This window comes from Lolium rigidum, chromosome 2 (genome assembly GCF_022539505.1).
Source record: "Lolium rigidum isolate FL_2022 chromosome 2, APGP_CSIRO_Lrig_0.1, whole genome shotgun sequence".
NCBI classification, from domain to species: Eukaryota; Viridiplantae; Streptophyta; class Magnoliopsida; order Poales; family Poaceae; genus Lolium; species Lolium rigidum.
In genome coordinates, this window is record NC_061509.1 from 10,132,674 (window position 1) to 10,144,143 (window position 11,470).

Consider the following 11,470-nt stretch of genomic DNA (forward strand, 5'->3'; position numbering starts at 1 on the left):
TAGGCTAAAGTCTACGACTACAAATCTCCATCTTGCACCCTCCGTGGAGGCATCCTAGTAGCCTTTGACCATGCCTACCACCCCATTAAGCTCCGGAGGCAACCCTTGGTTTAGTTCAATAGACCATGTGGCGGCGACACCATGGCGTCTATTTCATTCTTGGAGCCAATATTTTGGTAGCCGGTAGATACCTTCGATGTAGAAGGGTGAGAAAATGGCCCTCCCTAGCTCTTGGTATTGAGGATAATTGGCGGTGAGCGACGATTTTGGACCTATTGTGGGGCAATAGGCTTTTGAGGCAGGATGTAGGTCGATGCAGATGCAAATGTTGCTAAATGATGGGTGTGCTTCTAGATCATCTCTTCCTCGAAGCATTATGGTGTGGGGGTTGGTTGTGGTGGTCCTAGTGTCATGGATGTATTTTGGGGTGTCAAATGGCTATCATGAAGCGGCCTTTGAGACTCCATGATTGGTTTCCTCAACATTCATATGGTTGGCCATGTAAGGCGAGTTTCATGTAGTTGAGGTATGGTACTCATATTTTGCAAATAAAATTTCAAAATAGTGTAAACCCCCGAAGGGATAACATGGTATAGTTAAATGAACCATGCTACCCATAATACTGAACAAGTATCGTTTAATCTCAGTCTTTTTTGTGTTTCACTTAGAAAAACATATCAATCTTGAAGGTCTATGAAAGCACGAGCTTTGCAAAAAAAAAAAAAGTTGATCCCTATGATAACCCCTTCTTCTGAATGAAAATGACGTGTTTCCATCTTTACTCAAGAAAAAAAATGTTATTCAGAAACATTCTGCAAATTCCCTCAAATTCTTCTAACTTAAGTTAGAGTGACTCTGAGTCGCTTAGAAGTGGACCCTCCATGTGATGCCCCACCTGTCAATGACTCGAAGTTAACTGACTTAAGCCACATGATCCGTGCCCGATTGCCAAATGGTGAGTCTTCAGTTTTGTTATAGTTTTTTCTGGTGCTCCTGTTCAGGCTAGCTGAGAGAGGTAGTACTATATATCGTACTGCCATGCCATCCGATCCTAGTACGGTTTTGGTACTGATTCAGCTGCTAGTACGATTTCAGTCCATTAACGGTAGTAGTACAGCTCGTACCACTCTGTGTATGGGCTTCGTCCATTTGATTTTGCTGTCAGCTTACGTTTCGTTAGTGATTACGGTCACCCCGTACGCAGTAGGCATTCTATCGCCGGCCCGATCGAGGTCATCGATCTTCTGTGGCCGATTGAAGATTCGGATGAGATTAGAAAAGGAGAAGCCGGGGAGGGAAGTACTAAACGCACACATAGTACGATCTGAAAGTGAGATGCTGCCCATGTAGTAGTACTACAACAACAACAACGTTGGTGAGTTCTCGCGAGCAGTACAACCGGCGCCATCGCCTTGCTCACCTCGTAGTACTACAAAAGGGGATCTCTTGTCTCAAAAGCTAATCCATGGAAGATAGCTAGCCACTCTGCTAAGATGCCGCGAAGACATGGTAAGAAGGAAGACGAAGAGGAGGAAGAGACGCAAAGGCACCATTGAGTGCAGCGTTGATGAACCAACCGTCCGGCCGTGGCTGCAGGTTCACCGGCGCTGCACGCAGTGACGCCTCTGCTTTCTCTAGCGTCTAACAAAACTCTATTTTTTTCCCGATGTCATCCCAATACGCAAATCCATTGTTACGAGCATTTTCACCAGGTACGCACGCACTGGCGTACTATACTATCCGATGCTGCGGAGAAGAAGGGACTGATCAGTTGGGCCCCCAGCAGACGAGGTGGTGGGTCTTGCGCAGCTTCGTGTCCTCCGCCGCCGACGACGCCGACCGGGCCTCACGGAGCGAGGCGGATAGCGCGCGGACGGTGGGCGCGGCGGCGGCGCTGCGGTAGAGCGAGCGGAGCGGGTAGCCCCAGCGGCAGAGGCCCGCCTGGTCCTTGAGCGCCTCCACGGCGCCCACGCTCGCCGCCACCACCAGCGACGGTGCCTTCCTGCTCGCCGCCGATGCCATCGCAGCCACTATCTCCTGCTCTTGCCGGCCTTCTTCCTCTCTGCACTTGGTTTACTGCTAACGTGAATGTGGTCTCGTCGCTGGTCTCTGCGGGGAGATAGTCACTTTTATACGCGATCGGAGGCGCCAAACAGGCGGCGAAACGGAGGAGCGGCCTAGGGAAAACAGAGGGGCCAAGCCGCCGGTTTTGGACTTCGCTTCCAACGAAGCGGGGCGGCGACAAGACGTCGCAGTACAAGAAAGCTGAAAATTGTACTGCACTCTCTCCGCTGCACAAGGAAAACTAAGATTGTTTTTGACTGGTTTCATGTTGAAGCCAATGTTTCTGTGAAACCGTGGGCTGTTGTAAGACCCGGATCGGGATCCACCGTCCTTCCTAACCACGTCGTGGGCTCGTTGTGGCCTCGATCGTCGCTATACTCTTCTGAAGTTTTTTCATACACACCTGTAAAAAGGCGTCCAACCTAGGAGCGTTTTCCGCGTCATTCCTCGGGCTGATAGGTCAAATCCGCTTCTACAGCTTTGCTAGTCGAGTCAAAATCATAAAATCTAGACCCCATGTAGGTAGGTTTCAATGAAAACAAAATTGCACTAACTTATGTGTCTAGATTGAACTACCAAAAATTTTGCAGTGCGTGGGTGTTGTACTGTCAATTCACGGTAGGGCGGTGATGTACCGTGAGTGCACGGCTCGTGCATTGCTTTCTCTTTTCGCGTAGCACTGCCTTAGATCCAAGCGCACATAGCGGTTATAGTGTAGTGCACCGATCGTGCACTGCCTTCTCTTTTGCGTAGCACTACTTTCGGTCGAAGTGCAAAGAGCGGTTTTTTGATGTAGTGCTTGTATTTCGTGTTCCACTGCCTTTGATCACAATGCACATAGAGTTCAAGAACAGTACTTGCACCGGCTTCTCTTTCGCATTGCACCTCCTTCGGTAGTCAATGCACTGTGTCGGTAGGCACGGCACTACCTTCAGATAAGTAGTGTATGTGTCGGTAAGTGGTGCACTACTTTTTTATTATTTTTGAGCCTAAAGGCGAAATTAAATTATAAGAATTTATGAAGAAACCGTTGCAAGCGCAAGGTAGCTCGGTATCTTACCCATCCACGCGAGACGCTGCACATGTATGCATGCCACATGGTGTCCTCTCGCATTGCGCACACGCCTCCCGCACATCGTTCGCATTGTGGTTGCACCCTTCCGTGTGGTCGCTCTTGCACTAGTCGCAGTCAAATTCTCTATTCAGAATTTTAACACTCGGTTTCGACGATTTTGAACGCAAAGTTCAAATTTTTGATGTAAAACAAACTACTTCCATATACTTATCCCAAAAATTCAATTAATTTTCTTGCTATTTGGTTTGAGATATTAATATCCCATCCAACTAAGCGATCGAACTCAAGGTTTGATGATGTGTGTGTCTTCAACACCAGTAGATCATGTTGTGGGTAATAGCGAATTACCAATGGGAGAAGATTTCAAAACTCAGGCACGCCTAAACCTAAATTGGCAGTCGATCAGGAGAGAGAAGGGAATATCTGCCAGAAAAAGTATGAAAAATCTTAATTTTGTAGTTTGAAAATATCATTGACTTAGATATTATGTAGGTACGGTATGTGAAGTTCAAAACTAAGATATGTCCATTTATAATCTATAAAAAATAAAAATATAATTAGATTTGGTCCTAAGTTTCAAATTTTGAATCTTAACCAAAAACAATGGGCAAATGTGAAAAACCGTTGTGGGTGCGACTAGATGATGATTATGGCAAATACCAACAATAACTTCCTCATGTATTCCAAGTTGAGAGGGGATTTGGTGACTAGGTGTATACGTGAGCACCCTCTAGATGCCACACGATCTGCGTTGAGATCCGGTTCTCGTTAATTGGATATGTTGCCTTGACGTTGTCTTATCCATCGCTAAGCATACTTGGCGTGGGTCCTACGTGATTTGAAAGTGCATCTGGCCCACTATTTGAATTCAAAAAGGTGGGTCCTACGTGATTTGGAAGTGTTGTTAGTGCTGATGTGGTTTGCTAACCCAACAATGATTGTAACAGTGGATTGCTAGATGTGACACGTGTCAACCATCGGATGGGTGCTCACGTATACACCCGGTCACCAGGCTTCATCCGATTCCAAGTTACATGAGTCACTGTTTAGCATGTGCTGTATGTATGTGCTTGTGGAGTGCGCGCGTGCAAATGTTTTTTATACTTAGCATTTTATAATATATTTAGCATTTGTAAAACTTAAAACTTTAGTAAAGTAATAAAATGCCGCATGATTATAAAAGTTGAAGATCTGCCTAAGGTCAAGGCAGATAAAGACCAGTTTTTGGAGCTTTTTAAGGTCGTTCATGTAACCGCTTTGAAGGTTGAAGACGGGGATAAATAATTACAATACGAGCTAGATGGAGAAAAATAAAGATCGCGAAGAAACTCCAAGAGCTATTGTTGGGGATACGCTAAGTAGGTATACCCACGATATAGTCTCATACCGGCAAGACCGGGCGGCCAAAATATGGTGGTCAGGCCCATGGCATGACCGAGCGGCTAGTTGCTGATAGAACCAAGTGGAGGTCTAACCCAAACGAAGTTAGGCGGACTACCGCCGTCTTAGACAAGGTGGAGCCATGGAGAACAAGACATTTGCTATGCAAGTTAGTCTAGGGTTATTTTACCAACACATATTTGGACTCTCCCGTACTTAGGGCAGATCACAATAAACATCATTGTAACCCCACACTTGTTGTCATTATAGTGATTCATAGCAGGACGTAGGATCTCGCTGTCGTTGTGAGATCTAAACCTAGGTAACTTGTCTCACACCTTCCCAGACTCTCCCCGCCTTACACCCCTCTTGGGGTACTCGTCGACAGAACCATGACAACCATTTCACTTTAAATTCCAAACTTCTAGAGAAGGGTAGACAATATAGTTCAACGACTCACTCATACTCACTCCAACCCATATTAATATCTGCTGAAACAAGTGAACAGACGCACTAAAATGTATCTAGATACAATAAAATCAGCCACAAGTAATATGAATATGAGGAAGTATTTGAATTGAACGATGAAACTGCAGACATATGTAAGGTATAGATGCAAGTTGGTCACGGTTAGCATATCCTCTACCCTATTTAGTTCAACAAAGAACTAACTTTTCTAGTGACATCATCATTTTAGTTCATCTTTTCTGACAAAATGGGGTAAATTAAGTAACAGTAAAACTCACCTAGCTAGGACTCACCACAGCGTTTTGGGCGTCCTTTGCCGTCCGATCCAGCTCGTTAACGCTCCAGATCGTCCCAACATCACCGAAACGTTGCTGAAACCAGTTCTCGCCACCCGTTCGCGTCGGATGGGCCAGCCCACCGTTACAGGGCTGCTACTCCGCAGGCCGAATTCGGTGCCCTCTGGTTAATCGGGCTGACAAACCATGGGATCCGTCAGACGGGCCTGCAATGTGTCTGATGCAGGCCCAACCCGAGAAGTCCATGCGTCTGCTTCTCTTCTCTCCACCGTGCCTCCCATCCACTGCTCGCACCTTTCAGCCCTCACCACCATGCTGCAATCCGCTCCCGGCTCCCAATCGGGGAGAAACTTGGGTGCGCCGTTGTATGATGTGGAAGGGAGATGTGAAGGGGCAATATGCTTCGAGAGAAAACCATAGTGTGCCGCAAAATTCTACATCCAGCGGCTGTGCCATCTGAACTGGATCCACTCACTACACCATGAACTGGATCCATCTGTATTAGCGACGGCGCCATCTAAACTGGATCCACTGGCGGACAGCCGTCTAAGCCGGTTGTGCTCTTTCTCTGCAGGAACTGCTCGCAACTGATCTGATCGGGATCAGGGTCATGGCCACAGCCACGGGGATAAGGCCATGAAGATGCCACTTCCGTTCCAGGAGTGAATAGCACTTTTCCCGACGACGCGTACGTATCCTGTCCTTCCTTGCCTGTGTTTATACTTATTTTTCTGGTTGCTATGAATATACAACAGAAGAGGTTTATGTGTATGTCATCTGTGCTCTAGAATTTTCATTAAACTCTTTGCTCGGTTGGTTCCAGGCCCTGTCTCAGTACGGGATGTGCACGGGTGCAAAGGTCTTGTACGAGTGCTTCAACAAATCGTCCACGTAGCTCGGTTGCCATTTTTTCTGTTTTTGTATTTATTCACGTTTTATTTAGATTTAAGCAACATATTGCATAAATTAATAATTTCCTGTGTGAGGTGCGGTGTTGAGAGTGTGCTGGGGAGTGCTTCGAGTGCTGGAGACTCCTTTCCAGAGCTAAATTTGAATAAAAATGTTGCTTCGTCGCCTACAGAAAATTCAGCAGGTCGAAGTGCTGCTACCGTTATGGAGAGCAAGTGTGCTTTATCTTTGTGCATATGTGAGGCACCAACACCAGAACCTGCACCTAAGAATGTCGATTACAGTACGATCAATTAAATCAGAACCTGCACCTGAGAAGGTAGATAACAATATGATCATTTTAATCAACTTTGGTAGGTGCGTCCAGACCTAATTATACTATGCAGCAGAATATCAGTGTCGCTTCCTTGACTACAAATTAAATTCAAATCCAAATGAATCTTCTATCAATCAATATTCAGCTGAATTAAGCACCAAGAAGTCTTCAGCTACTTCAGCAGCAACTCAAGGTTTGGTGAACTTCACTTTTGTACATTGTTAATAGGAATATCTAACCTGTTGTCATATTCCTATCTACTAATCTTCATAGTATCCTGTGAAGTTAAGTGATCAACTTTGTTCTACAAAATTTCACATTTTAGTTATTTCACATCTGTAATAGGAAGGTTAGATATGTGACTTTGTTCCACAAGTTATATACTCCCTCCCATTCATATTAATTATCGCTAATTTGGATATATCTCTTGGTCATTATGTTACTGACACTACTTCTACTCTTTTGTTAGGAAGGTTAAATATGTGCATTAAGCATAAACTTTAAATTATAACTGATATTTTTTATCTCTTTGTGGATGCATTAATATTGTTGTTCCAACTCATTCTTAAATCTGGCAAACGAGAAACGATATTTGTTATAAGACTCCTTATATGAAGTTATTGGAAGGTAATCTTAGAAATAGCTCAATAGTTCTCCCTTTCGATTTATTTGTCCAATCCATCAGGTACATCAAATATTTCTATCATGTAGGAGTTTCCTGTTAAAAATTTATTTATTTATAGGGACCGAGAGAAGCAAATAAAAGTGGGGACTAAAGTTGTGAAAAAACTTCTTAGTCAGATACCTTTCTATCTTTTGTCTTTGTTTTGTATTTATCGACTTGATTCTTGCAGTAAATATTGGGCAGGGAGTATATTCTAACTACCGTGACAAGGAAAGATTTACTTTTCTGCATTTGGTATTTGGTATATTTCAATAATTCCCTGTTAAGTTGCATAAATGTTTTCTTATTATTTTTATGGTTGTGCAAGAGAAACATCATTTGCAGTATAAAGGATAGCACAGCAATGCACTAGGATGATATACAATGAAATATCCAAACATACACAAAAATCAATTGGTCTACTTTTTGAGTTGTTGCTTCTGTATGTGCCAAATACATATGCATTCGTCCCTATAATATAAGAAGTCCTTTGAATGCAAAGCTGATTACATATTCGTGTTTATTTGCAAGCAACTTTGTGTGGTTTGGAAGATCGTACTACTCAGCACATACATGTCAAATCAAAATGAGCAAATCTCCATCTAATGAAGCATGTATTGCAGGCTGACTTATTTAACCAGACCGAGATTACACTTCTCATGGATATTGGAGTAAATATCCAATACATAGTTAAGTTTTTTACTATATGAGCCCATTTTGTCATGGATTTAATTGCTTATTTCATTTGCTCAAATACTATACAACGACATGTTCTTGAAGTTCAATTCGTTATATTTTTTAAGTTTCCTATGCTATTCTTAAATTACGAGCACTTATTGGTGACTTTGATGTTTGTAATGATTTTGTATCCTCTCAAATTGTATAAGTTGTGTTAGAAGAATAGCCTATGTGAAAAAATGAAGTTTGCTAAACTGTTTATATTTTCTAAATATCTAAGTATTTTAACGACTTGCATGTTTATGTGTATCAGTGTATGTAAAGTTTCGTGAATTCCCTATGAACATGCAACATTTTGAGTTACTATCAATTGTAGCTGATGTTTTATTCACTGGGTAGGACAAGTTTGAGCGAACACATAACATTTGATTAAAATTTAAGTTTTAAGGTAACAAATGTAAGAATTAATCATATCATAAAGGATTATGGAAGATACAAGACATGTCTCTTCATAATATTTAGTCATGCTTCATTTATTAGTCCTATATCATTTGGAATTTACCAAATTAATTCATGGTATAATTTTGCGCCTTCAACAAATGTATTGTTAGGAGAATTTCTCATATACTCTACTACTTGGTATTTAGTGTTTATTTGAAATCATTCTATGTTTAAATCAACTATCGAGAAACTATCACTTAAAATAAATGCAACTTTAATCTCTATGTTTGTGTCTATCATCAAAATGGACGGGCGCGGCAACGCGCGCTGTTATGGTCTAGTGGTACCTTAACATTAACCCACTTGCATCTCTAACGGAAGGACTTCGTTTGATTGATTTTTTTAAGTAGCCTTAAAGTATTCTAAGAATACCATGGTTTCTGAAAATACCATAGTGGCATAGTTCACAATACTTTGAGGTGTTTGGCTTTATCTCTTTTTTTTTGTGAATGGCTTTATCTAAAGCTGCAGTTTTATATAGATAATGTCAACAATACTGCAGCTTTCTTATACAGTTTTAATAAGAGAGGTCGATCGGGACCTCTCTTTTATTCAATATACGGAGAAACCGCCCGTGGTTTATTTGAACTGTAGTATCTGTTGACCAGGAAAGTAACTACTGCGTTTTAGAATACTTAGGTTTAGAAAAACTTAGCTGCCAAACAAGGTTGAAGTCAAGGAGTCAAGTCTTTGTTTCACATCAGCATTTTGTTTTCTTGTTGTCCTTCTAGCCCAGTCAAAGTCATTAGAGAACCATTCCAAAAAAAATTGCGAGACAAGTTATGATAGAAGAAAATAATAACGCAGGGCTCCAATGGACAGTACGACGAAGACTCGCATGTGTGAGTCGTCTGGGAAGTTTCAGATATACATAGCTTCTCTAATCTCCATATTGATCCCTTGCAGTACCATATTACTCTCACGAAGCACTCCTGGGTTTTTTTTTTTTTTTTTTTTTTTGAAACGGAGTCAAAAGCTTTGCCTCATCTATTAATTAAGAAGAGAGTGTACAGTTTTTAGGAGAAAATCGGACGAAAACCAACAACAACAGGGCCAAGCCCATACAAACCGCGCCCACACTCGCAACTGAACCCAACACAGATCTAAACAACAAGGCCACACCCACACTAGCCAACACAAAGGACGACATGATGACACAAACAAACTCCAAGCACGACACTCCAACGCGCCGACAATGACATGCCATGAAATTGGGGGAACCCATCAATCAACTGCAGATCCAGGGAAGGTAGCAGCTAAGGTGGCGAGAAAATCGCAAACCTCTCGAGCGACGACACCTCCAGGCGCCAGCAAACCTGACTTAGCAGCCCCATCACCAATAGGAACCACGTCCCTCACTTCTTCGACGGAAGGAGCCATAACCTCACCACCGTCCAACTTCAGGAGCTCGGGCACCATAGACGAATCCACACATGACTCATGTAGCTCTGGCGTGATCTCAACCATCGACGACTTCTGCTCCGTGGAGCTAAGTGGAAGTGAAGTCTGCACAATGGCGAGGTCCTGCCCACCAGAAGAGCACACCTCAGTCGGCTCCAAAGGAACACCAACACGTGCCAGCAACAACTTGAGACTTGCCACCTCTTCACGAAGGGGGCGAGACGCCTCCTCAATGCGGTTAGCAACCAACTGAGCGAGCTCCAAGCGCAGCAAAGCAAACTGGCACTAAAGGTGAGAATCGAAACAGGCGTTGCCACCGAACTCCTCGCAGGGCCTTGGAGAGGCCCTTGTCGGTGATGCTGCAGGCAACGACGATTGGCACACGACCTCAACCCAACTACGGGACGTGGCTGTGCGGGCGGAGAGCGGCGCCGCTGACAAGGAGCATGTGCATCCGGAGAACATGCACGAGCGTCCGGAGAGCAAGAACGAGCAGCTGGAAAGCGCGCACGGCAGAAACGCTCCCGATGACCAGGACGACGACAACGGATGCATCTGAAGGGCGCACGACATGAGCTGACCTGGTGGTCACGCTCGAGGCACCGAAAGCATCTCCCCCGAGCCCAACGCTTGAAGGCGAGGCTACGCTCGAGGCTCTCCTTCCGAAGCTCAGACGATGGCTCACGGCTGGGACGGCCGGGACGGCCGCCTCGACCCACCTGCACCCAGTCATTATCGTCACCAAGAGCATCATCAGAAGCATAGAGGCCGCCGCAGTGCTCCACAGCCGCCTGCTCAACATGCACCGAGCCAGCCAACGGCGTCTGCAGAGCCAACACTTCATCGTCGTCGTCATCGTCGGAGCCCAAAGAAGCAACCCAAAGCAAGCTCGGAGCCGGCATCGTAGCATCGGCACATGGCACCTCGACAGGGCCACCCGAGGCAACCGGCGACGGCGACAGCGACAAGAAGCCAAGCCCCTTGACCAACACGGCAGGGTCGCTGGACAGCAAGGAGCTGCTGGTAGCTAGCGGTGTCAAATACACATACATGGAGGTAATATTATCAGCTGCTTTGGGTGAGCTTGGCAGTAGATCCATATCTTTCCTCGTAGACAGATACCTGAAGCAGACGGCAGCGCCAACTGAGGAGCAGAGGCTGTGCAACCTGCAGCGTCTGCTGCGCTGCGGCTTCGCGTCATCGTCGAGGAGGCAGATGGCCGGCTCGTGACAAACCAGGCCATGCTTCATCAACTCAGAATAATGAAGAAGGAGATGTACAGGGGATATTACACCCTCGACCTCTTCCATTGCCGAGCCCATGGAGAAGACAGGACAAAAGATCACGAGGTCAATTACTCCTTTGCGCAATCTGAGTTCAATCCTGCCAAGCGTGTATGTTTCTGCAGTGCCAACAATGAAGGTGCGGCGCGAGCTGAGCTTCTGGAGAAAGTTATTGGCAACATAAGGGACACCATTGAACATGCGAGTGAGTTTGTCATGTTTCTACGGGGATGCCCACGTTTGCACCGTGAGCCATACACCATGTATCTGCTGCTGGACAAGTGCATGTTCGGACGTCAGATGGAGATGGAACAAATCATGAACTTCCTGTTGCAGAATGACAGGGCTCCCAGTGCCTCTGAAGATCCGGCTGTCCTGCCAATCATCGGTCCCGTGAGAGTTGGAAAGAGCACCCTAATCGAGCACGCTTGTGAT

General features: G+C 44.8%; 1 protein-coding gene and 1 long non-coding RNA gene across 4 annotated transcripts; one reads left to right on the forward strand and one right to left on the reverse strand.

Annotated features, from left to right (window-relative positions):
- Positions 1-1,767: 1,767 nt before the first annotated feature.
- LOC124685945 lies at positions 1,768-2,022 on the reverse strand. The gene has a single exon (XM_047219968.1). It carries the CDS (start codon positions 2,020-2,022, stop codon positions 1,768-1,770), a length of 255 nt encoding a protein of 84 aa, XP_047075924.1.
- Positions 2,023-5,573: 3,551 nt separating this feature from the next.
- Positions 5,574-8,627, forward strand: LOC124691271. 3 transcript variants are annotated; one of them, XR_006998889.1, is made up of 3 exons: positions 5,574-5,971; positions 6,107-7,434; positions 7,796-8,627. It is a non-coding gene; the product is annotated as an uncharacterized LOC124691271 (long non-coding RNA). The 3 variants fall into 3 exon arrangements; XR_006998887.1 differs by having other exon boundaries at positions 6,107-6,701; positions 7,363-8,627; XR_006998888.1 differs by having other exon boundaries at positions 6,107-6,511; positions 6,582-8,627.
- Positions 8,628-11,470: the final 2,843 nt, after the last annotated feature.

Coding starts and splice junctions, on each gene's coding strand:
- LOC124685945 (XM_047219968.1), bottom strand. CDS start 2,022: ATGGCATCGGCGGCGAGCAGGAAGGCACCGTCGCTGGTGGTGGCGGCG.